A 25,998-nucleotide genomic window follows, 5' to 3' on the forward strand; every position below is an offset into this window, starting at 1 on the left:
ATTTTTTTTTTATAAAGAGTTTTGGATGTATTTTACGTGTAGTGTTTTACGGGATTCTCATTTGATCCATTGATCTTTTTTGCTTAAGGGTATGCCCCCTTATTATACTTGCTCATCAATGAAAATTTGTACAACTTGGAGAAATTTTTTAATACTTGGCATGATTTTCTTTAGCGAATATAAAGTTCTATACGAATTTATGTAGTGTTAAAAGTTGCCTTAATTTATTTATTTTTAACAAGTGTAATATACGATGGACCGATTTCAAGGTATCTTTTATAATTTCAAGCAAAAAAAATTTTTTTTTTTTCCAAAAAGGAAAAGTCGAGCTTGGGCAGTTTGTTGCACTAGTAGCTTATTATAATTCTTAAAAAAAAAAAAAGCTTATTATAATTCAAAGTGGATTTGGGCATCAATTTGAGTTTAAATTAATTGGTCTATCAATTGATTTAATTCTAGCACTAGTATTTAAGGTTAATTGTTCAATCAACATAAAGCAAAACCCTACTAAGTAGACTACTTAACCAACAATAATTAGGCAAAGCCACCTCCTAACGTCAAATACACAGAGAGAGTAGTGTCTCTGTGAATTACTACAAAACACAGCAAATCTTATTAAGACCAGACAGTGAGAAGTGAGAACACACACTCTCGCACACTCTCTCTCTCTCTCTCTCACACAGACAGTGAGAGAAAGAAAGAAAGAAAAGATTCTCTCCCACACACAACTCTCTTTCCCATTTCATCTTCTCCAAGATTTCTCATTTGTTCACTGCAAAGCTCGCCTCTTTAATTTGCCTGACCTCGCCGGAAAACAAGACCCCCCCCCCTGCATTTTCGGGCAAACAACATCCACGTTTACTTCAGCATCCGGGCAGGCAATATATATCCCATTGATTCGATGACACCTCATAGCTTCCTTTGATTATTTCAAGCTTGATAATCCCATTGTTTCTCCTAGTATTCGGCCGGATCCCACTTCAAGTGTACATGCACATTTACATAATTCAGATGAATATTGATAGCTTATCAGTACAATAAGAGACGACAGTGACAGCTGCAGCGGCTAGTATTTAGTGAAGAGATGTCGGTGTACGATGCGGCGTTTGTGAACAGCGAGCTATCTAAGCCAACCTCCATATTCGGCCTGCGGTTATGGGTGGTAATTGGGATTTTTGTGGGAGCCGTGATTGTTCTAATCCTTTTCTTGTTGTCTCTTTGCATCACCGCCTATCGCCGCCGCACCAGCAGCACCGCTAAACTTCACCATCCCGGAAAGTTTTCTGGTGCAGCCGAGCTGACCCCAGTTGTTTCCAAGGAAATCCAAGAGATCGTTCATGATTCCCACCCCGATCACCGCCCCATTGTCCCTCAGGCATGTCTTCTTTTATGTCTACTTCTTGCTGTCGTGATACTAATATATGCTAATTTACGGCTATTAGTTCTTAATTTTGAAGTATGAAGAAAAAAGAGTACATTTTTAATGACAAAATGTTGACCAAATTGAGTTGGGATTGTGGAGTTTCTTTTCGATCTTTACTTCATCTACAAATTTGTTTAATTTGTTTTGGCATAAGGATATGCATTATTGCTGAGTTTTGTTTTATTTTGCTTTTTCTTTATGATGATGTATAGGCGTTGCCTGAGATTCAGATAGACATGGGGAAGGTTGAGCACAGGGTGGTATTTTCGGACAGGGGGGCATCGAGTGGGGAGAGTAAGGCAACAAGTGGGGCGGAGACAGGGTCGTTCGGTGGTAGTGGGGCATTGCCAGAGGTGTCCCATCTGGGGTGGGGAAGGTGGTACACTTTGAGAGAGCTCGAGGCAGCTACCGATAGGTTGTCTGATGCGAATGTGATTGGAGAAGGTGGATACGGGATTGTGTATCAAGGTATTCTGGCTGATAATACCAGAGTTGCCGTGAAGAATCTGTTGAATAACAGGTATGGGAACTTACAACTAAATTAGCTTTAATGAACTGTTGGTTTGACTTTGGCAAGAGTATGATAGATAATCAGATGGTATCATAATGGTATTCCAGGCATTGCATACAGTGTATTGTCACTATAACTGCATGTCTCCAATAATAGCAATGAATACGTGTTGCTATTTAGGAATTTTTTTACTCCGGAGGAACCATTTGTTTTTTTTTTGTCCTTGTTACACCATTTGGCAAGTTAAATTTAGTATTTGTAATTGTCAGTTTTCGCTTTTTTATGCTTGTCTTGAACAAGTTTGATTTGGACTTTAAAGCAATCTGCTTTCAGGTGAATATGCTTCAATTTCTATATACCGTGAAAAGTGCCAATTTTACAACACCAAGATGTAGTATGCTATTGTATTTAGGACATAAGATCTAAGCACTGTTTGGAATGGTTCTATTGTCGTGGGGTGCGTGAAAATGATAGCTTTGGCGGTTTCATGTACTGGACGTTGGCTTTTGGAACCTTCATCCTCACTTCAAACAGTAAAAAGAATGTCCTTTTTTTCTTTTGCTCAAAATAAGGGAATTATAGTTTTGTGTTGTAGTAGCAGTGCATTATTCTCCCTTCCTCTCATGCTTAAACTCATTGGAGTAATGACTATCAGGGGGCAAGCAGAGAGGGAGTTTAAGGTTGAGGTGGACGCTATTGGGCGAGTGAGGCACAAGAATCTTGTCAGGCTGCTGGGATACTGTGTCGAAGGAGCTTATCGGTAATGATATGCATCTCAGTTGAAGAATGCACTTCGAGTTATTATTATCCCAAAAGAAGCTGATTGACATGTTGTGCTTGTTCTTTTTGTGCAGAATGCTTGTATATGAGTACGTGGACAATGGGAATTTGGAGCAGTGGCTCCATGGAGAAGTAGGGGAAGTCAGTCCTTTGACTTGGGATATACGGATGAATATAATATTGGGAACTGCAAAAGGGTATAGACTTTAGATTTGTACTTCATCAAATGTCCATTGTTTTATTTGAGTGAGTTTCTTGCGTGAATGTTGTCTGCTTGTTTAAAACTTTATTTCCTGACCCTTGCAGTCTGGCATATTTGCATGATGGTCTTGAGCCAAAGGTTGTTCACCGTGACATTAAAACAAGTAATATACTACTTGATAGTCAGTGGAATGCCAAGGTGTCAGATTTTGGACTTGCAAAGCTGTTAAATTCTGAAAGGACTTATGTGACAACTCGTGTCATGGGCACATTTGGGTTCGTTAATTTCATTTCTGAAGTAGCTTACTTGTTTTGTCATATGACGTTGAAGTTTTGCTAAATATCATTGTTTTCTAGTTATGTGGCACCAGAATATGCGTGCACTGGCATGTTAAATGAGAAAAGTGACGTTTATAGCTTTGGAATACTTATCATGGAGATAATTACTGGTAGATCTCCAGTTGATTATAGCAGGCCACAGGGAGAGGTTAGTACTCAAATTTATGCATATCTCATAGATTCCCTTGTTTTTTTTTTTTTTTGCATTGAACTTCTCAATCACCTCTAAAATGGAAAATGGTAAACTACTGACAGGTTAATTTGGTGGATTGGTTGAAGTCCATGGTTGGAAATCGAAAATCTGAGGAAGTGGTGGATCCTAAGTTGCCAGAAATGCCTAGTTCAAAAGCACTTAAACGTGCTCTTCTGGTTGCCCTGAAATGTGTTGATCCTGATGCCCATAAGAGACCAAAAATGGTGCACGTAATCCACATGCTGGAGGCAGATGACCTGCTGTTTCGTGATGTATGCATCTTATTCTCTCTTTTTCTTCATCCAAGAACCGCTACATCTGAATACAAGAATACACTTACTAGGGGGTCCTCCTTATTCACTCTCTAGATTTCTCACTACTTGCATACTTACCTCCCTCTTTTTGTTCTCCCTTGATCTTCAGGAACGACGAATTGGCAGAGAATCTGCTGGTTCAAATCGTGAGTACAAAGAAAATAATCTTGCTGGTTCCAATCGTGAGTACAAAGAAAATAATCTTGCTGGAGCAAAACTAGTCAACCAACCATACGGCAACGGTGCATCTAATAATAGTGAAGGTGACAATGGTACGAGCCATGACTTGCCATCTAGGTGGAGATAATATTACGGATGGGAGATGTCAGTAATAATGTAGGTTTATGCAAATTTTGATGCTTGCTAATAAGCTTATTGCTCTCATTCCATTAGTTTTGTAGGATTTGTACTAGCTTCTTCTTTTTTTTGTGATATAAAAATATGAAATCACCATTGGATTATGCCTCATAAGTTATTGAATCAGGTTTTATTGTATGCTAGATTGGTTGACTGTTTTGTACTACTTAGAAACTATAAGTCGCATTGTATGTTTCCATGCTTGGACAGAGTATACCACAAGAAGGCATACTTCTAACCTTCTCATTTTTCTACTGCAAGTTCAGTTGTGTACTTGTCTCTGTTTCTCTGTTATGTTAGCTAGGTTGTCTCAATCTGTATGCCGTACTCTATTCTTTTTCCGCCGCAATCCATGTCGATCTCATGACAGGTTAATTAAGTGCAAAAGTATCCATCAAACATCATCAGAGCAAGCGCCGTGATCATAGGTATGCATCAGTGCCCCACTGAGACAGAGCAACTATATGGGAGGGTGCGAAATGTACAGAAAATAAGACTCCAGACTCCAAATATCGGATTATTATGGGGTGGTGGAGCCTTTGGCCAGCGAATTTGGTTCAAGCCAATTCATTGCAACTCCCCCGTGTCTTTCTCAATTTATGTATTGTATGCCCTGGTTGGTGTAGGATAAGTCAGGCAAGCAAAGCATATTCCAGAGTGGAAATGGGGTCATGGGATTTTTCTTTCCTTTTTTCTTTTTTCAATCTCACTTTCAACGTCTTGGCTGGACAATTGGACAATGTGCACTGCCTTTGGAGCATGACAAGGACACCTACAGTTTACATGGTGTACAAGTGAGCTGTCTGTGGCTGTATGGGGCTACTTTCTTTCCTTCAATTGGTCCACATTCTTTACTAGTAACTGATTCTTTTTTCTTTCCTCAGAAGAGTAGGGTATTAGTCATTTCGTACCAGGATGAGGAAATAAGACACCACCTAATTAGTGGGCTGTAGTCGGTTCAATTGGATGCTGCTACTATGGTTCCATTTGGTTCAAGGGCCAATTGCAAACGTTACAAGGAAAACCAAATCTCAAGGTCATCCATTTTTCTTCTGTTTTTTTGTGCGGTTGCATTTCATCTCTCTGTCACGGTTCTGTTACTTAAAACAATAGGTAACTCTCTACATTGAGCAGAGTCAGAAATTTCCTAACCCATTTCGTGATCACATTTTCTTATTACCTTTTTTTCTCACATACATTAAATCGCTACAATAATTTTTCTACAAAAAATCCTAAAAAATACAATCCAAACAAGGCTAAACAAACCTATTTAATTAAGTTTATTCATACCCGTCCATGAATAAATGGGTATGAGTATCTTAAATTTTTACATATGAGTATTATTGGCTAACCTATCAAACCCAATTAACCCATTTAGAATTATCTTCTCCCAAACCTCCTCTCTTCCTCCACCCATTTTTTTTTTCAAATTTTTCATTTTGTCATGATATTAACTACTTTTGTTTTATTATTATTATTATTATTTGTTGGTTTTATCTTATCATTTTATTTTCTCTTAGTTTGTTAACTTGCTCATTTTTCAGCATTACCAATTTATGACAAATTTTAGCCTCTTTTCTTACTTTTCCAAAATGAAATTTTAAATTTACACACGAAAAAATGTTAGAAGTTCAAAATTTTTGGATTAAATTTTTATGTTAACTTTTATAGTATTTAGTTCAAATTTTTATATTCTTATTGTTTAATTATTAAATAGTATGTAATTTTGCAACATAGAGTACGGATGAAAAAAAATTGATAATTAGATTTATTGAGCATTATAAATAAATATTTAAAACTAATGATGGGTGCAAATGATGGTATAAATTGATAACTTCGTTTGCAAAAATGAATTTAAATGAATTTACAAAAAGTTAAAATAAATGGATTATAAATGGGTAATTGAGTTACCCAATTCATTTTTTGACTTATCCATTTATACCCATCTAATTAAATGGGTATAAATAAATTGACTCACTTATATCCATTACCCATTTTACCCATCCGTCCAAATCACCCATTTTGACGCCTCTATCCTTTCTCATACCATTCTTAATTGGTCTATACTCTATAGGATAAACAGCACTTTTACCTGCTAAGAAAATGGATGATCTCGTGGGATTTGATGGCTTGCGCTTCTATTGTTAATGGATTTGAGCAGCACAAAAAGTTTCTGTAGTGATGCTTATATATGTATAATGTATGTAGTACTAGTTTTAGACAGTACCCTGCTATTATATCTGCAGGTGATTATTTAAAACCTGCAACGAGTAAAGAGAAGAAAAGTCAAAAGTGTATCATCCATCATCCAATAATTAGGGAAGTGCGTAGGTTTTAACCACTGGAGCAAAAGTATTAAATAGCTCTGGGAATGCAAGTACAATAATTGAGCTGCTTGCGCGGAAGTGGGGGCAAGTTGCAGATTCATGTGATGCGTTAATTGAAAGAAGCATTTTACATAGAATCCAGCAAGAAACAGCTCCAACTCAGCCTAAAAGGCAACTGACATTTTGACATTAGAATTCTCAAAATACTAGTACTAAATTTGCTTCTCAAATCAATAGCTGAGACTCGAACAATAGATTAGAGTAGAAGTAAGGGTAGTGTAAATGTTATCAATTAACTATGTGAAGAACAAATGCTAGCACATGATGAAATGATGAAATAGAAATAGAAATAGAAGGTTTGAACGCTTGATTTTTCACCCCACAAAGGCACTTAGGCCTTGTTTGGATTGCGGTTTTTCGTCAGAAAATTATATCGTTTTTCGTGATCACATTTCCCTATTATCTTTTTTTCTCACATATATCAAATCGCTACAGTAATTTTTTTCATGAAAAATCATGAAAAATGCAATCCAAACACAACCTTAAGGATTTTATAGCAACCAACGGCCCGATAAGCTGTTGTTTTCCGCTTCTTCCTTTCTCCTCGTCCCTTTTGTAGGAACAGGAAAAAAAAAAAGGAAAATGAAAGTTTTTATTTTTCCCAAGCTTATGTGCCCATTAATTCAGGGGGTACAGGTCCAATATGTACGTAGGCCCAAATGTGGATGCAGACCCATATGTAAATAGGCCGAAAAGATGAAACTACAACTCGACCCCTCTCAACAGTCGGGTCCATAATCAGTATGGAGATATTTCTAGAATTTTCACCATGATGAAGGAAGTGGAAGGCCTAGATGGATGGTTTCCACACTTTCCAGTATTGTACAGAGTCGACCACACTTGAATCATATGACCCCGATTTTATGCGAAGAAATGTGGACGAAGAGTATTGGAGAAATAAATTCAAACAGTTTAACTTAATGCATGTTTTATCCGATTTATGATTTCTAATGCATGTTTAACTTATCATTAGGACAGTAATGTAAATCAAATTATCAAATTGTACTAGACGATTTTTAGCAATCTATTAGTAGAATTTGCTTTTTTATAAAAAGTAGGATTTGTACACAATGTCCATCAAATACCATGTTGAACAAAATGAGGAATTTGTTAGTGCAATTAAACTAAATTGATCCTTGAACGGATTTTTGTTTAAGCCATTTCATGATAAATATTTCAGTATACGTTTCCACTTGCACGTGTAAGCACCTTGAATGTTGTTAAATTCGGACCGGATAGCAATTCGACTAAACTACTAGATCATGGGTCAACTGGTCGGAACAGTCAGATCGTTCTAAAAAATCCGTTTGACGTTAGCATGATGTCATAATTATTTTATATTTTTATAAGTTTTAAAAATATTGAAATTAAGTTCTTGATTATATTCGACCAATCATATAAAATGTTCCAAAAATATTAGACTTACAATCAAATATATACCTAATAATTATATATAAAAATGTAAATTCATGAATAAAATATGTCCGTTCTTCAAAACTATTTGAAAATTAAATTAAAACAAATTAATGCAAGTTGAAATTACTTATGCTAAAGTAATAAGATTATAGGGATGAAAACATCTTGATTTATAGATTCTTCAGAAAAGTGAATGATCTTGATATTTATACTAAATAGGTGGCGTTTTATTATTCCTATTAATAAATGAAACTGTTACAATTTAGGTAAGGAAAAATAAGAGAAAAGTTTGAAAATTGGATTAACTAGTCGAACCAAGTTATTGGTTTAGCCGGTTTCGACTAATTTTTTTATCAAAACGATTTTGTGCTACAAACTAATTCGGAAAGAAGGTCGATTCATGGTTGAACCGGTCAAATCGGCCAGTCCAAACCAGGTCTAAGAACACTACCGCTAAACAAAAGTTGTTTACTATTTCTAAAAGAACACGATTAATTTTGGGATTTTTGTAAATCATAAACCCAACATTTTTTTTGGTTTAATCACTCAGCAATATCAAAATTAAGTACAGTGTTATTCTTGACATGCACATTTAAACTAGTTTAAGGGTCTATTTGATAACATAACAAAGTGTTGAAACTGAATTTTTTTATACATTCAGATATTTTGGGTGTTTGATAAATAAAAATTGATCTGTTGAACTTGTGTGTATTTTTTTTAGCATAAGAATCATAATTGAATATTTAATTCTAATAAGAATCAACATATTTATTTCAACTACTTTATATTATCTACCAAATCTACCCTTATTTGTTAATTACGGTCAAAATTCTTATCTAATTTTTTAATTCAAAATTCTTATCTAATTCTGTATCGAGGGAAAGGAAAAGGTAAGTGTATGCAAAAATATATTAGCTATTTGTGATTTCAACATGATTTTCATATTCGTTTTTGCGTGTTGAGAAGGTGTAGCACATGACTTTAGAGTTTTGTCAGAGCCTTAGCAGACCCAACATGCAACTTTCCTATTCCTCCAATAAGTTAAATTTATTTAAAATAGTGTTTTTTTTTACAATAGTTTTCATCCACAAACATTTATACTTTGATATATATATATTGTGCAAATAGATATTATTTATGTGATGCAGCTTATCCATACACACATGGCTTTATGGCACCATATCAAAATATTAGATAGTGGTTGTCTAATTTTCAAAATGCTTCTCGTCCAAGATCAAAAGAAGAACGTTTTAATCAAGTACATGCAAATTTGAGAAATGTAATTGAACGTACTTTTGGAGTATTATAAGCTCGTTATCCCATTTCAAGATGATAAAACCATATCCTTTTCCCATGCAAAGAAACATTGTGATTGTATGCATTGCTCTTCACAATTATTTGAGAAGAATTTCTACAAATGATTATTGGTTTCAACAATATAATGATCATGATGCTATAATACAAAATGGAGAAGACGTCAAAGATGACGAGACAGCGAAGAAGTAGGAGAAGAATCCAAACAAGCCGATCAACTAGTCATACATAACATACATGAAGAAATTACAAACAATCATTTCTAAATTTTTTAGGTCGGATTTAGATGTTATATGAATTATTGGATTGTAATATTTCTTTTAATGTTTTCTATGATATATTTCATCTTTTATATTAAATTGATTTAAAAATAAATATTGTCATTTTCATACCTTACAATTTTAATCTAATTAAATCATAGGTTCTATTTTTTTTGAATGAAAAGATAGAAGGGTAAAATTGTACAATTTAGCTTATTAAGCATTTAGTTATAAATGTTTATCAAACAATATAAATAGGTTTAGCATTAAAATTCAGCCTGTTATATATTTTTTTTCAGTGCTTAAAATTCAGCAAATTAATTGTTTCAGTGTTTAGATTTCAAAATTCAAATTCAGTTTTATCAAACGAAACCTAAGACACATTCAAAGTTTAAAACTCAAAACTGATTCATGTCAATTAGAGGTTAAATTACAGTCTTGAAAAATGATTGACGTCAAATTGAAATTTATTATACAAAATTAAGGACAAATTCAATAGTTGCTTTAGAATTTTCTAGTAAAAGGTCCGTACAGAAATAGGCGTATAAAACGGTGTATTACCAAGATTTCAGCAAACACGCCACAGCCCATAACATGTGAGCTCGGCCCACCGAATATCAACGGTCCGATTCTGCCGACAGCAATCTTGTAATTTAAAATTGATACACCACTCATACATCAGCACGTATGCATTCCACGCAAATTTCACAAACCCCGTGGTTTAGATGTCGCCAGCCCCACCAAGTCCTCATCTACTACTTCAACCCTAAAAATTGCGAAGACTTTTTGGACAAATTCTCATCTGTTACGCGTCCCCTTCTCTACCACTTTCCTCGACGCTTCCGCTCTCTCTATATCTCTCGTATCATTTCCGGTACGGCCGCCTTTCATTGTATCTACATATATATGTTGTGTGAGAATTTCATATAGGGCTGCTGACTTTAGATGTGTGTACAGTGAGGGTTTCATTTGAAATTTTCGTTTTAGAGATAATTTAAGAGCGTTGACTGATTAAATCGGTCGTTTAAGTCGCAGATCTACATAATCGGTGGGTATTTTTCTTGTTTATCGCTGAAATTTGGTTAATTTTGATTAAGAAATGGTGAATATTGTTTGTATGAATGATTTTCTGGTGGATTAGGGTTAGATCTGTTTGATTTGTGTTTATACTCAGCTTCATGGCATGGATCTTAGCTGATTTTAGTAGATACTAATATGAAGAGTTGAGTTATTCTATTTTAGATGGTGGTGGTGGTGGTGGTTTTTTTTTTTTAGAAAATTTAATGCTTTGTTGTTTGGTTGTGCCTCTTTGGTTGAGAAATGAAATCCTGGTTAGATCTAGTCTAGGGTATGTTATTATATTCTATCGCCTTTTCGGTTCTTTTGAATATATCTAATTTATTGGTTTTTTTTTAAATCTATATTTTCTTAGCCATTTTCTTACAAGAATAAAGATGGCTTTTGCAAGTCTTTAGGATTTTTTCAATCTTATTTCCATAAGATTGTTTATAACTGTTTGGCTCGAAGGATGATCTGAATTTAATGGCAGGGTGCTCGTTTTATTTAGTTCTAGATTTTATTTTGTTCCTTGGTGTTTGTTGTCTTGATGTCGTGTGTTTCGTTGAAGTGTGCTTGTTAAATAATCTAGGTATTGCTGGAAATAGATTGAGGGAGTTTAAGATTTTCCAAATACTCATTTTGTTCTTTTTAAATTTCTGTCCGTCATAAAGAGGTGTATTTTCAAAATTTTGTCTCTAAATTGTTTTTGCATAATCAAGGATATCTGAGTTTTATACATATTTCAACTGTTTTAAACTTAGGTAATTTCCCTGTTCGATTATGTTCTGATTTTTTTGGGGGATAACTATTGTGCTTTCAGTGATGTGTTGGCTTGTTATTGGTTCTTTGGTGGTAATTTGTACTGAAATGGGCCTGTTTTGTCCGTGTAACATGCATCTTACTTGTCTTAATGCTTGTGCAGTTAATAGTCCATTGAAATGAGCCGCCCACAGGATCCACACAGGCCTTCTTTTCCATTTGGAAATCCTTTTCGGATGATAATGCCCAAGGGCTCATATCTTTCTCCAAAGCTTACTGAACTGTTGAACTCTTTCGAGGAGTCACTAGCTCAGCGGCTTAGAAAGCTTATGCCTGCGGACAGGGAAGAAATATTAAGCCTGTTGTGGATGAAATGTGCTGTGGAGTCTCTTTCTGCTATTCATACGGACATAAAGACCCTTATCACTGGACTTGAACTCCCTGTCAGTGATTGGGATGAGAAATGGATTGATGTATATTTGGATAATAGTGTGAAGTTGCTGGATATCTGCATCGCTTTCAGCTCTGAACTTTCAAGGCTCAACCAAGGCCACCTATTTCTGCAATGTGCCTTGCACAACTTGGATTGTGCTTCCTCAAAGCAATTTGTGCGTGCTTGTTCATCGCTGGATGGTTGGAGGCATCACATTGGTTCAAAGAACCCCAGGATGGAGAACTGTTTTTCCATATTGGACAATCTTATCAAGACACTTAACCTTCCTAAGATTAAGAATTCTTCCAAAGGGAAGGTACTGATGCGAGCTATGTATGGAGTAAAGGTTGTCACTGTCTTTGTTTGCAATGTGTTTGCTGCTGCCTTCTCGGGTTCTGCAGAGAAGTTGTTAGATTTACAGGTTGAGGAGACTCGTTTGTGGGCAGAAGCTTTTGCAGGCCTGCAGGGCTTTGTCAACGGGGAGATAAGAAGTATATACTCCAGTGGGAAGGCCACAGTTTTGAAAGAACTTGAAGCAGTTGATGCAAATGTAAAGAAGTTATACCCCATTGTACAGGAGGGGGTGGGTGAAGAGGCCGAAGCATACAAGAATTCAGTCTCTGATCTAGGGAAAAGGGCTGAAAAACTTTCACAAGGACTAGATCTACTTGCAAAGGAAGTGGATGGTTTTTTCCAAATTGTTCTCAGTGGGCGTGACGCTTTGCTTTGTAACCTTAGAGTTGGTACTAACGTTACTGACCAATTACAAGAGAAAAAAAATGTAGAGGTGAGGTGAACCTGATGATGGTCACTTCTCTCGTGTAAGCACCGTTGTAGTGATGGGGTTGGCTGACGATGTTTGCAGTATTACTACATTATACGAGTGCGTACATAGTGTTGAAAGGTGTGCGTTGTGTGCTACTGTGGTTATGCGTGAAGCATGTTTGAACTTCTGTGTAATAGCAGCACTATATTGTAACTGTATGTTTGCGCATACGTGTTTTCAGAGCTCGGTCTTCTCCTGCTGTTTCTACGTCTGTTTTTTTTTATTCCCCATTTTATCTTTACTTTTTTTTTTTAAAGAGGAATAGTCTCAAGCCCAATGGAAAGCACATTTTCCAGTCATTAGCTAAGCTTTCCTCTTTCGTCTCCTGATCGCCTGGTCAAGCCCAATTTATGAATTCGATTAAGGATAATTTCTTGTACAATTGGAGATGTCACATAACAATTTATCATGTTTTCAAAAGGCGAAGACGCCCTCCCTGGGTTATAATGTGAATTGTTTATCAAGTAGAAGGCATTATAGGTACTTTATTATGTCAAGGGAGATAAATGTAATTATGTAAAATCGACGAGACCCGGGTGAAATTATCCCTTTGCAATAAGACTACTTAACATAATATATAGACTATAGAGAAAATAATGCAAAATATAGAGAAAAAAATAATTTTGATAAATAAAAAAAGAAAAAAAAAGTATTTAATCACGTGTGAAACTGTCCTACGGCTTTCTTGTGGCGAGAATCGACCCACGATCTTGCAGTACTTCGCGATCACGGCCATGTTTAATTTTCTTTCTTCTTGTGCTTCCTATTCTATTCTTGCTGGAGACCGAAGCTGGAATTCAAATCAGAGCTCCCCACTCGTCTTGGAATCGTGCAAAAGCAGAGAGGAGAGAGATAGACATCCAATTCCAATCCAACAGAAGTAAAAGGAAAAAAAAAATACAAAAGAGACGAGGAAAGGAAAAGGGGATCAATGGGAAAGGGAAGCTTCCGTTGAAGTCTTATTAGTCTTTTATGATGGCGGGCACCTTTGACCACATGTTTTCTTGGTCAGATAGATTGTAAATCCTTTCCTCCTAGCCTAGTCTGTGGGTCGGATTATCAAAATACTCACAAACTTGTCAACGAAGTGATGAAATTCAACAATCAGATAAAAACCAAATACAACGAGAGGATATTGATCATTATTTTGACAATAAGTAGTACCTAGTACTTATTTTCTTTGGTGGTCGGTATGGCACTCAAATTTGAAGTCAACTTTCTTGCATGGATAAGTAGTTTATAAACATGATGAGGCAGTAATTGTATTATGTAGTACTCTAGACAAAGGCAAACTAAAAATCATTTAGGAAGGATTAAAGGATCACTCAGGCAGAGCCAAAGAGGATATCTCATTTCTCGTCTACAGAAAAACACAAAAGCTGTTGTTGGATTGAAATTTAGCAGAAAACAAAATCGCAGGTCCTTCTGTTCTGGGGAATAGTAGGGGCCAGGTGTGTGGTGGAATATCCATGTCTACATTTATGAAGGTTACAACGGCCAAATCATCATATCGATATCATCACTCTCACAGAAATTGTAAAGCTGATAGGCCATATGAGTGCTCCTACTAGTAAAAGAAAAGAAAAAGCAAACCCACAATTAAAAAGTCCAATTTACTTCACGGGTTACCACCAGCCATTCCAGTTCAAAAGTTCACACTTCCCATTAGTAATTACTTAACCCACCCCCCGCCCGCCCCTTTTCTCTTTCTAGAAAATACTACGTAGTAGAAAAGAGAAAAGAAAAACAGTAAAAAGAAATGTCAAAAAGGTTTCTTCCTTCTTCCACGGCTACCGACAAGTCTTTCAAGAACTCCAAAACCTGAGCAAAGACTCGACTTTTTGAGTTGGGTTTTTGCTGTTTTGAGTTGGGTTTTTGTTATTTTTTGTTAATTTCCATTCTTTAGTTTGATTTTATATAAGCGAAAAGAAAGAAAAACAGAAGGTAGAGGAGAATTTGATTGATTATGTCTGTAGAGTCGAGCTCAGGTTCAGGAGATCACCACCATGGTCATAATATAAGAGGAGTGCCAACTCATGGTGGGCGTTATGTGCAGTACAATATCTATGGTAATCTGTTCGAAGTGTCAAGAAAGTACGTTCCTCCTATTAGGCCTGTGGGTCGAGGGGCTTATGGCATCGTTTGGTAAGCGTAAAGCAGCTTTCTTTACGTGTGGGTTTTACCTATTTGCTTATGCTTTCGTGATTGAATCTGTTGACGCGTGGTGTAAGTGCTGATTTTGGTAATTACATCATAAGGATCTCAAATTGATCTTCTTTGGTGTACAGTTGACGCTAATTTCCACAGAAAATTCTAAAATTAACTTTTGTTAGATTTTGGTAGTTTACATATTAAAATTCATTTTTGGGAATTCAATAGAGGTGTGATACCTGCTGATAAATCATTCAGAGATGTGGTTTTAGTAGGAAAAGGAATTTACAGTATTTGGGTGATCATTTAGAGTTGGGAGCTAGAATACATAATGCATATGGCTGAGATCATACTTGTTGATGCCAAAAAGGTGGGAGGGGTAAATAGGTGATGTAGATCTACTTGAAGTCTTGAAAATCTTCCACCTAAATCTGCAAAAGAAAATGCAAAATGCTAATCAGGTCGGAATTGGGGGCAAAACCATCTGATCATTAAGTTCATGATTTAGAAATCTGGAGATTATATCTTGTGTGCAAGTCTGTAGCCTCAATAGTTAAACCTGTTAATCATATCTGCTAGTGCAGTATTCATGGATGAAATCAGGGAGACTGGTAGGGTGCACTATTATGGTTGCGTAGTCGATTAATGTGTGAAACGGCAAAATGCCCTCATTACCATGCTAGACTTGCTATTGTAAATGATTTTAACTTAAATTCAACTATTACGACAAAATATTATCAACTTTTTTGACGTTGGTGATTTAGCAAATCATGTCAATGAAATTCTCTAAAGTTGCTCGGCTACCAGGCTTAAGTTCTACCTTTTACTGCTGCTGCAAAATACTCTCAGGGTCTTTTCTTGAATGCCTTCCCCATTTCTATTCCACATTTTATGGGACTTTCAAATTTCTGATGTGCAGAACTCTATGCTGCATTTGCATGGATAGGAATATAGTTTACCATTTCTTTTGTCCTGTTAATTGTAGAAAATTTCACCTTAATTATGTCCCTGAATTTGTTTGTAGTTTCCTTTGGTTCTTGTCATTTACTTCTCCCGGAAACCTTTTTGACATTCACTATTTTGGTGATTTTCTTTCCCTACTTATTGGAGATGATCCTGTGTATGACCACAATACAATAGGTATTCAGAGTAAGAACACATTTTTTTTTGTTTCGTCGTGAACCCTTGCATGTAGGTATTTAACTCAATATCGAGCATTGCTGATTCGATGCAACCAATTGGATTGTTATTTGATTTCCTTTATAAATTCTTAAGGGATTTGGAACTTTAACAGGTTTTCTTGCACCTTTTGAGTTTGAGTCGGATTTTAGTTGGAGACTGCCAATTTCATTTAGATGTGCTATTCTAAGGTTGCATGTATTTATATACAAAAAATTTTGTTTGATTTATGTCATTGTAAAAAAAATTTGTGATTATTTTTTCGTATTTGATTTAGTGCCGCTATGAACTCAGAGACACGGGAGGAAGTAGCAATTAAAAAGATTGGCAATGCTTTTGACAACAGAATTGATGCCAAGAGGACACTGCGGGAAATAAAGCTTCTTCGTCACATGGATCACGATAATGTAAGTATCATTACTGTATCAGTTCTCTGAAAGATTGAAGATTTGATTCAGATGCATGTTGTGCTAATTGGTTTACTACCTTTGTGTTAGCTGCTGCTATAGTACTTCAATTGTTTTATTGTTATAGAAATTTTGTTTAGCTGTTGTACTAGCTGGGTAAACATGTTGCTACTTGGTCTTCATAAGCTTTGCATTTTCTTTTCTCATTGCTTCTGTTGTTTACATATATTTTTTTTCCAAGTCTACATGCTAGAAATAAAGTCTTCATTAGTTATATTTTATCCAAATCAAGAGTGCCACAGGACAGCTATGTGATTGACTTGGGATGAGATGGAATAGGCAATCTTTAGGCCTGGCTCCTTTAATTTAAGTTTGTTTACTTGGGGGGAGGGAGTCTAAGTGTGAAGTTTCGGGTTTGAGCCTTCCCACTTACGCTAAAAAAAAAGTTTATTTATGGAAAAATGTGGATATGCTTGTTTTATCAACTAGCGAGTCCATGAAGAATTAAGATTGAGCTCAAGGTGGACTGTTGACTACCTTTGTAGGTCCTCACAAGAAATTTCTCCTGAGAAAGTTACATCAGTAAAGATAGCTTTTTTCCTGAACTCAAATGCACATAGCAAGTAGAGTCCTGGATTGCTCAACAGTAGTATCGAAACCCACTATCATTTATGATTATATATAGTTACCGAATAGCCTTAAATTGCACTGATTTCAAGACATCCTGCATCTCTCCTTCAACTTTTATGATCTTCCTTTCGCCTTCAACTGGTATGTTCTTCCCTACCTTCCGTTTCTAGTCTAAGAAGGCAACCAACATGACACCCAGCCACCAGCTAATGAAAAGTAAATGTAGATGAAAGGTAAGATGCCCACAGCTATTCCTGTATAAAATGTCAATCCCTTTATAAGCATTTAGCATTGTCTAGATACATAGCAAAAGGAAGCATATAAAGAGCATTTAAAAACAGGTGCTTAAATCTCTCGCAGCCCCGTCACCATTAAAACACACATGTAGTGTGAAGTTGGACATGTTTTCCATGCCTATGATTATTCTGTTGCTTGCTTTGACAGGAAATTACATTGCAAAAGGGGGCGTGAGTGTCTTTTCTTCAAACGTATCGGGTTATAACATATAATTGTGAATCTCCATCCTCTAGGGGACCTCTACAACTTTCCCAAGTAATTTCCAGAGTATTGAGTGTCACTATGATAGTGCCATTTTGATTTGGAAATTTTGTCAAAGCCTTCATCGAAAACTATGTACCATTCACTCTGTTGGCCACAGATTCCATTTGTTGTGTTCTTCCCTTGGTAGAACTACATATTTTATAGATGTTTGAAGGAAAATGATTTCTGATTAAGCTTTTTGATCTGTTTATGGGTTGTCTCTTCTTACAGGGAAAGGAAACTTACACGTGAGCAGCAGTAGCGCTCTCTGTAGGCTAATATAACACAAAAGTTTTTTTTTTCTCCCCCTAAAATCAAGAGGCTAAAATTAACAAAGCCTTGTCTAAAATACTAGAGGATCTCTTGATTGTTTGCATTTTATGTCTCTCTTCTTTTGAATTGTGTTCAAACCATTGTGTCTTCTTTTGGGTCTAAAGTTCTTAAATTTGGTTCGGTAATTGTAGCTTACTGGGATTCTTCATTTTTAGATATATTCTAACTTCGTGCTGTTTCTGTTGGCACAGATAATTGCACTGAAAGACATTATACGGCCTCCGCAAAAGGAAAACTTCAATGATGTCTACATTGTCTATGAACTAATGGACACTGATCTTCACCAGATTATTCGGTCCAACCAACAGTTGACTGATGATCATTGTCGGGTTTGGATCCATTCTCTAGCCGCACATACAAGAATTGCTTACTATATATAGCTAGCACCAAAGAATTTCAAATGCTCATAGCTTATCAAAATAATCTTTTTATTTTACTTTTACGAAGAAAAAGAGGTCCTTTTTTTTCCCCTGGAAACTGCAAAAAGGGCACCAGTATGTTATTTTTAATCATATAAACTGTTTATTTGTGGGACTCCATTGATTAAAAAAAAAGGTTAAGAAAACTGTTTAAAAAATAAAATAGAAGAAATATACTCCTTGAAATCCTTAATGGATGTTATTTTTTCCATCTTTGAGATATCACGCAGCAACAGCAGGCTAGCTAAAGTTCAATTATTTTTCCCTTTTAGTTGTATTTACTTCCTTCCTTCAAGTTAAAGGTGGCTATGCCTTTAGATGTAGCACAGGAGATTCATGTGGTGGAATGTTGGTATTCTTGAAATGGTCCAACACAAGTTATTTTCAGTGGAGTTTTTTTTTTATGTATAGGTGTAATTTCATAAAGTGATGATGATAGTCATGGGTCTGATAGTTTGCATTTGCAATTTACTCTGTTGTTTTTGAGTTTGACCTTCTGGAATGAGCTTTTCTTTTGTCTATGTTCATGTGCTTGGGTCTGTGTGAGTAAGAGGGGAAGGGGATGGGGTGTCCAATGTACAGGACTGTTACATTTTTTTTTTAACCTTCTTCAATGTTGATTTAAAATTGCAGTACATGACTTTTTGACTGTTAGCCTTGAACTTCCATTCATGGCAGTATCCAAGAATTTCATGATGAAGTTTTGGCCTTGCATGGAGAACTGTTGGTGTCTACGTTGGGCATTCAACATTAATTTTCATCTAATTAAACATAACAGGCCAATTGGATATTTGTTCTCTGTTCCTATTTGTGTTCTATTGTAGTGATTGTGGTGTTTATGATTTAAGGATCTTTGAAACTTACAAACAAAATGAACAGGAAAGAGATTTTTTTTTTTTTTTTTTTGGGGAAATGAAAGTGGAGAGGTGTCAAAGTTATTCATTATGTTTCAGTTTTTCTTTTTAATATTAACCTAACACTTGTGATAGACTAATGTGTTTATGAACCTATGCGCTAGTACATGGTCTTATCACCACTCCTTGGACATGATATTTCTGTTACATGCTTTGTGCAGTTTTTGAACATTCTCCAGGCTCTGTTGTTTTGATCTCTATGTATTGGATGAGTCTAATGATTTGCATTACTATTTATGCAGTACTTTCTTTACCAAATTCTACGAGGACTTAAATATGTTCACTCTGCTAATGTGTTACACCGTGATTTAAAACCTAGCAATTTGCTTCTCAATGGAAATTGTGATCTTAAAATTGGAGATTTTGGGCTTGCAAGGACAACATCTGAGACAGACTTCATGACTGAATACGTTGTCACTCGCTGGTACCGTGCACCAGAATTGCTACTAAATTGCTCAGAATACACTGCAGCAATTGATATTTGGTCTGTAGGGTGCATACTTGGTGAAATTATGACAAGACAACCCCTCTTTCCTGGCAAAGATTATGTTCATCAATTGAGACTTATAACTGAGGTATGTTCGTTATATCATTTAAGATGATTTGTTGTGACAAGTTCTGTTGCAAGTTTGCAGGATATCATTTGTTTTTTTGTGATAAAAAGGATGAGGAACATCTTTTGTGGTTAAGATTGAATTTCTGCTTTCTTTTCATGTATATTGCGCTCTTAGCCTTCTAGTCCAGACCTTTTGTGCTTTGAACAGTTATGAGTAGTATAGATACCATAATTCCTTTGTGTAATCAATTTCTGCTTAAACATTTATTCTTTAGCTACTACATGAGTAAGTTCTCTTGTTACAGATTGACTGGTTTGCAAAAATCCAATTTTGAGTTTTGCAGGATAAACATCAGAAATGGAGAAATTTTTACAGTGGGAGTAGCACATTATACTGAAATGTATGCGTTTTCTATGGGGGAAATACCATCTTGTGTAGAAAATGTAATTGTTTAATTAAAAAAAAACAAGAGAATCATCATAGCTTAATAGCATTTTGAAAAAATAGATGATTGAAAATAAGAGGTATGCTTGATAGAATTAGAAATGATTGGATTGGAAGTAAGAGGTAATACTTGATAGAATTAGAAATGAGTGGATTGGTACCTTCATGAAAACCATACTGGTGAAATCCTTCTACTTATTTAATGTCTTCAAAATTTCTGCCTGCTCTTGTTCAATGGTTGTCCAATAGTTTGGATTTGGATTACTTCTGATTCTGAATTATACTTGTTTTTCACTTTGCAAAGCTCATCGGTTCACCAGATGATGCCAGTTTAGGGTTTCTTCGGAGTGACAATGCCCGAAGGTATGTTAGGCAGCTTCCCCAATACCCAAGACAACAGTTCTCAGCTAGATTTCCTAATACATCTGCTGGAGCTCTGGATTTGCTCGAAAAAATGCTTGTCTTTGATCCAAGCAAACGGATTACAGGTAAAGTATGATTAAACTATTTCCGGTGCTCTCTTTGTCCATTTATTCTAAATCAAACTTTTGAGTTGAAGTTGAACGGTAATATTATGCTGACTTCTTGTCTTGTTGTCATGCTTCAAAACATAAGTTGGGAAATTAGTGCCAAAAATTAAGATTCTCTCTGGAAGCCAAGTTTTTTGCCAAGTTTGTCTGCTACAAGTTTTTTAAAAACTTTAGCTACAGTAACCTCAAAAAACTTTTCAAAGTTTTTAAACTATACACTTCAAAATATTCAAAAAAAAAACACACTTCAAAAATTTTTTTAAAAACTTCTACAATAAGCTACAGTAAAGCTTTAGACAAACACCAAAAAAACTCACCTTCCAAACGGGGCCAGTGTTTGGCAAGGTTGTCTACATAGTTTTAAGTATTTCAGTTTTGAGTTTGGGTAAAAAATCACTTTTTTTTTAATGCTTTTGGGAGCACTGACACTTAACATTGGGCAAAGGAAAAAGGCAACAAGCAGCATTTTGATCATCAAGAAAATAGATGAATTTAGCTTTCTGAGCACATGACATTTTAATTCAAGCAGTGTATGGTGATTTAGTTGTAAGTTGAATGTCTGGACAACTTGAAGGTGGTCATCAATTTTTTTGGATGAACAGCCTAAATATTTTGTCAATCATGCGGTTTTCCCTGGTGGCCCTGATGAATGGCTCTTTTTGTTGTTTCTTGACAGTGGACGAGGCACTTTGCCACCCGTATTTGGGACCTCTTCATGATATCAATGAGGAGCCTGTTTGTCCTAGGCTTTTTGTTTTCGATTTTGAGCAGCCATCCTTCACTGAAGAGAACATCAAGGAGCTCATTTGGCGGGAATCCGTAAAATTTAATCCGGATCCTACTCATTGAGAATGGAACTAATGATGTATAAACAAGTTCTTTGACCGGACTTCCACTGAATACTTTGTGTTGTATCCAGAGTGAAACCCCTGATTAGGATCATGAAATAAAACAATGGAAATGTTGAGGTTGACAAAATTTCTACATGGTAGATCTCATTAGATTTTTCTTCTGTCATCTTCTTTGTATTTTAAATGTTCTAATATTGTACAAAGAAATTGAAGCAGCGTTCACATAGGCTCAACTTACATCTAGGAATGCCAATTTCTCTTTGGGTGATCAAAAGAGAAGGATCCCTTCTTGCTGCGAGCTTATCTTGTAATTTTCTGTTCAATTGCATAACTCTAATCAAATAATTTATGTTATCGAGTATCAAGGCAACTGAGTAGTTGTCCTAAGAACTTTGCATAGTTTGTGATTTTGCTGGTCTGAGGCTTGCTACGCTTTGACGTTGTAAAAGCACTGTACTATTTCCTCTGTTTTGTTGAGACATTTTGACATTTCCTGACAAGGAGTACGGTTCTGATTTGCCAGTCCTAGCAGCATAGCATTATTTCGGTTAACAATGATGAGGTTACTCGTGAAAGGTTAACTTCAGTCTTGACTGCAGTTCCTTTTGTAAATCATTGCTTTGAGAGAAGTCTATCACGGTAGATTGTGCTATAAATTTGACAAAAAAAGAAAAAGAAAAGAACAGTATTACAGAATTCTGGCTAGCATATATTTAAGGGCTTAACAGGTTCGGCGTCTATAATATTGGGGCGGACTTATCATACAGGAAGGAGCAACTGAATGTCACTGGCCTATGAGCATGAAAATCATTGAAATCTAGATAATGTAAAGAAACCAATGTAGCAGCTAAGCTACTGGATAGATGAGGTTTGCTAGTACCTTATTTGGTAAGAGCAGCTCCGTAACTCAACATTTTCAATTTCCAGATTCTCCTGGGGGAAATCACACATTCCAACTTTTTCTGGACCCTGATCAGGCAGTGACGCACAAGGCGTAGGCACCACTCCACTGGCAATGCCTTCGACATCAGCACAAGTCCATGGATATTTCTTCGCCTTCTGTGCCATCCCTATGGTCACGTTAGCAATGCATATTCCAGTGAATGGGTCCCCAGAAATTCCCTCGAGTCTTGCTGCCATTTTCACATCGTCAGCCACCACATCCCTGTAATTGATTCCTTGTATCGCAGGCAATGCATGAGGGTCATAGTGATTGTCAGCGTGCGATCCATAGTTCCCAGTCATCCAAAATACCCATTTCATGGTCTGCAATTTCATGCCTTTGACATATATGTCTTTGACGAAGCCACCTCTACCAACTGCTGTCTTGATTCTGACCCCTGATTCTGTGTTGATGGCCACAATATCTTGGGCTCTGACATCTTGAATTCCTCCAGACATTTCACTCCCTAGTGCTATCGCGGCACTGTAGGGTGAAATGCAGGTTAGTCTTCTGATGAGGAGTTGTTTTGTTGGCATCCCGTATGATATGCCATACTCGTCCCACCCACTTTTGACTGCTATACAGTCATCTCCAGACACAATGTAACTGTCCTCAATTCTTGTGTTTGTGCAAGAATCTGATCACGAATGGGAACATTCAGATTTACCTTAGTTTTGATTATTCTTCAAGAAACTTAAAAAAAAAAAAAATCAGGGGAATTTTCGTGCTCCAGGACAAAAACAAACCTGGGTTGATTCCATCTGTGTTAGGAGAAGTGATTGGAGCTGTGATAGTAATGCCTTGTATGATTATATTGCTGAAACATTAGAAGCAAAAAAATGATCAGAATAGTTACCAGCTACAAAGCCAAACATTAGTTGGCTACTGATTTGCTATTACAACACAAATTATTATTAATCAAACGAAATATATTCATGTGCAGGGTACAGGACAATTTGCTGCCGAACCAACAATTGAAGCTTTTTTCTCTTTTGGGAAGGGGAATAAAAGGGGTAAAAGTTACCTGCTGTAGACAGGATGGACATTCCAGGAAGGAGAGTTGACAAGGGTTAGATTTGATATCTGAACAGTATCAGAATGCATGATCTCAATTAGATAAGGTCGGGTGAATTTTAGCTTTTTCTTGTGGAACTGCTGCCACCAAAGAGCTCCTTGGCCATCAATTGTGCCATTATCACCTATGCAATAATAGCACAAGCAAAAAGTAAATCCATGATTCAGTCTTAGAATTATCTCTATTCTTTCCAATGGATTAGTAGAGTTATGGGTTAGTTTAGCAAACCTGTAATCACCACATCAGTGAGGTTTGTCCCAAACAGGAGACTAATGTACCTTCCTCCCGCGGCATCTCTTCCATGGCCATATGATGGCAAGGGGTCAACAACTGGCCAACTACCTATATCCTGATGATCAAGAAGTGTTACTAAATTTATGAAATCAGTAATTCAGCCAATGTTTGAGAATTAATTTCCAGAATCCATATGATTATTGAACAGTATAAAAGTGGAAAACATGCATGAGCGTTATCTGGTTATTATTTGCTATAAAATGAACAAGGATGTTTATCCCTGATCCTGGTGGCCAAATTGTTTAACAAGAACTGATTATATAAAAAAGAAAAAGAAGGACGCTGAATTAAAAATGTAAAGGGAAATGGAACCTGAGAAGCCAGAAGAACAGCATCCTTGTGGAGATAAAGAGTGAAATGGCTGGTGAGATTGAAGCTTCCCGTCAACCATTTGCCTGCAGGAACATACAATTGAGCCCCACCCTCTGATGCATATTGGCTCAACTGATTCACTGCCTCCTGAAAGGCCTTAGTGTTCAACGTCCTTCCATCTCCAACTCCACCGAATTCCTCTATGGATGCACTGTGTCCTCTGCAACTTATAGCCGAGTACTCGAAAACATCAGATGAGCCCTCCAAAATTCTTGATTTTCTGCACTCAACTCTGCCAATTACGCAAATCACTGCCGAAACCAGCACGAGAAACTTCACCACCTGTCAAGACACAGCCAAAGAAAAAGGCGATTATTACAATGAAAATGTCCCGTGCCACTTGGTTGGTTTCTGGACAAATCCCATCTTCTGTTTTTGTGCTCTGTATCCATTAAATGGTTGCATTTCCAGAATGAATACAGCCAGACAGAAGATGAAATGTGGTCAGTGGAGATTGGTCGTTCGCTTGATTGTATATGTATTACTCCATTAGAGGGACTATTGGAGAACGAGAGAGAAGAAGACATGGACATGGAAGCTTACTTGAAGAAGACTAGGGAAGCATTTCCGCAAGGAATCCATCTCTTTCTTTCTGGGAATGTTGTATGTAGTAACTAGTAGTACCACGTTATGATGGAGAGCATGTCACGGGTTCAGAGTATATATAGACAAAAAACGAGAGAGAAGCTGGCTGGCTCCTCTATACTCCCAAACATTCTTGCTAATCTACGGTTTGATTAGATATTGAGCTTAAGAATCTGTGGTGTTCACGAGATTTTCAGTTCACAAGAAAACTCTTCCGTTAATTATAGAATTGAGGTCACTTTTCCGGGACAAGCAAAGCACGTAGGTTTCTTTAAAGTAACCACAATCTGCCAAAGCCAAACAGGGAAAACAATTACTCACACTCTTTGACCTTTTCATCCTTTTAATCATGGTACCTAAGTTATTAGAATAGAAATTATCGATCTTTGAGCGTTAGGGGTGCAAAATTGATGACAAATAACGGTCCAACTCTAATTGCTCACCAAATTAGCATAATATGTCCAGGCACTGCGAATCTGGTGTATATTAGTAGTATAACAGAGTAAAAGGAAAACAAGTAGATTATTCATTGTCAATAGAGGTGGCAAAATGGGCGGGATGGGCGGGATTTGCTTGGGTTTGTGATGGAACCGGGTCATATGGGTTTGAGCCCAATCTTACCCATATGTATTTTGGGACTAAGTTGGGCGGGATCACTTTGGGATGGGTTTAGATTGATCTCGCCCAATACCCAAATCTATTTTCTACATATTTTTTCCCTTTAATTCATTTTTATTTTTTATATAATTTTAATATTTTTGATTTATTAAATTTTTTTTAATTTTATTAAATAAACATGCAAATGCTTTATACTCAGGATTCCCATTAAAAATTGGATTAACAAATAAAGGAAAAAATAGATATACAGTCATATTCCAACATATATCAAGATGGCCAAGGTACTTAAGGTATTGAATATTTATTCTCATCATTGTCCAAAGATGACAGGTCTAAATTGACTGAAATGTTGAAAATTCTTGTGGATAATGACTAGGAAAACTACTAGATTATATTCTCTAGTATGACTATAAAAATTGTTAAAGATAATTTTTGAATCTAAGACTCCGTTTGGATTGGCTATTTTTTCAAAAAATAAGTTTTTCAAAGACAATGTTACAGTAATATACAATAACTCAAAAAACATCCCATCCATATTAGTATATCAAATATTTCAAAAAAATTTTATAGTAAAAATTTTTCAT

At 36.1% G+C, this 25,998-nt stretch overlaps 4 protein-coding genes across 5 annotated transcripts; 3 read left to right on the plus strand and 1 right to left on the minus strand.

Moving 5' to 3' along the window:
- Positions 1–656: 656 nt before the first annotated feature.
- Positions 657–4,393, plus strand: LOC113761799 (probable serine/threonine-protein kinase At1g01540). Its single transcript, XM_027304937.1, has 8 exons — positions 657–1,375; positions 1,636–1,943; positions 2,590–2,694; positions 2,789–2,911; positions 3,021–3,191; positions 3,273–3,402; positions 3,510–3,719; positions 3,871–4,393. The coding sequence occupies exons 1-8, from the start codon at positions 1,085–1,087 to the stop codon at positions 4,066–4,068; spliced, it is 1,536 nt and encodes a 511-aa protein (XP_027160738.1). The 5' UTR covers positions 657–1,084; the 3' UTR covers positions 4,069–4,393.
- A 5,868-nt stretch (positions 4,394–10,261) lies between these two features.
- Positions 10,262–12,779, plus strand: LOC113763340 (protein BPS1, chloroplastic-like). Of its 2 annotated transcripts, none has more exons than XM_027307109.1 (2): positions 10,262–10,369; positions 11,477–12,779. In XM_027307109.1, exon 2 carries the CDS (start codon positions 11,493–11,495, stop codon positions 12,540–12,542), a length of 1,050 nt encoding a protein of 349 aa, XP_027162910.1. In that variant the 5' UTR covers positions 10,262–10,369; positions 11,477–11,492; the 3' UTR covers positions 12,543–12,779. The 2 variants fall into 2 exon arrangements, with proteins under 2 accessions (XP_027162910.1, XP_027162909.1); XM_027307108.1 differs by lacking the exon at positions 10,262–10,369 and adding an exon at positions 10,376–10,543.
- Positions 12,780–14,167: 1,388 nt separating this feature from the next.
- LOC113761256 (mitogen-activated protein kinase homolog MMK2) lies at positions 14,168–22,042 on the plus strand. Its single transcript, XM_027304155.1, has 6 exons — positions 14,168–14,717; positions 16,180–16,309; positions 18,004–18,141; positions 19,388–19,720; positions 20,451–20,634; positions 21,353–22,042. The coding sequence occupies exons 1-6, from the start codon at positions 14,539–14,541 to the stop codon at positions 21,523–21,525; spliced, it is 1,137 nt and encodes a 378-aa protein (XP_027159956.1). The 5' UTR covers positions 14,168–14,538; the 3' UTR covers positions 21,526–22,042.
- A 104-nt stretch (positions 22,043–22,146) lies between these two features.
- On the minus strand, positions 22,147–24,888 carry LOC113761255 (probable polygalacturonase). The gene is made up of 6 exons (XM_027304154.1): positions 24,755–24,888; positions 24,152–24,493; positions 23,774–23,894; positions 23,495–23,669; positions 23,217–23,287; positions 22,147–23,107 (listed from the first exon to the last, which is right to left on the minus strand). Exons 1-6 carry the CDS (start codon positions 24,791–24,793, stop codon positions 22,401–22,403), a joined length of 1,455 nt encoding a protein of 484 aa, XP_027159955.1. The 5' UTR covers positions 24,794–24,888; the 3' UTR covers positions 22,147–22,400.
- Between the last annotated feature and the right edge of the window lie 1,110 nt (positions 24,889–25,998).

Source organism: Coffea eugenioides, chromosome 2, assembly GCF_003713205.1.
Source record: "Coffea eugenioides isolate CCC68of chromosome 2, Ceug_1.0, whole genome shotgun sequence".
Classification (NCBI taxonomy): domain Eukaryota; kingdom Viridiplantae; phylum Streptophyta; class Magnoliopsida; order Gentianales; family Rubiaceae; genus Coffea; species Coffea eugenioides.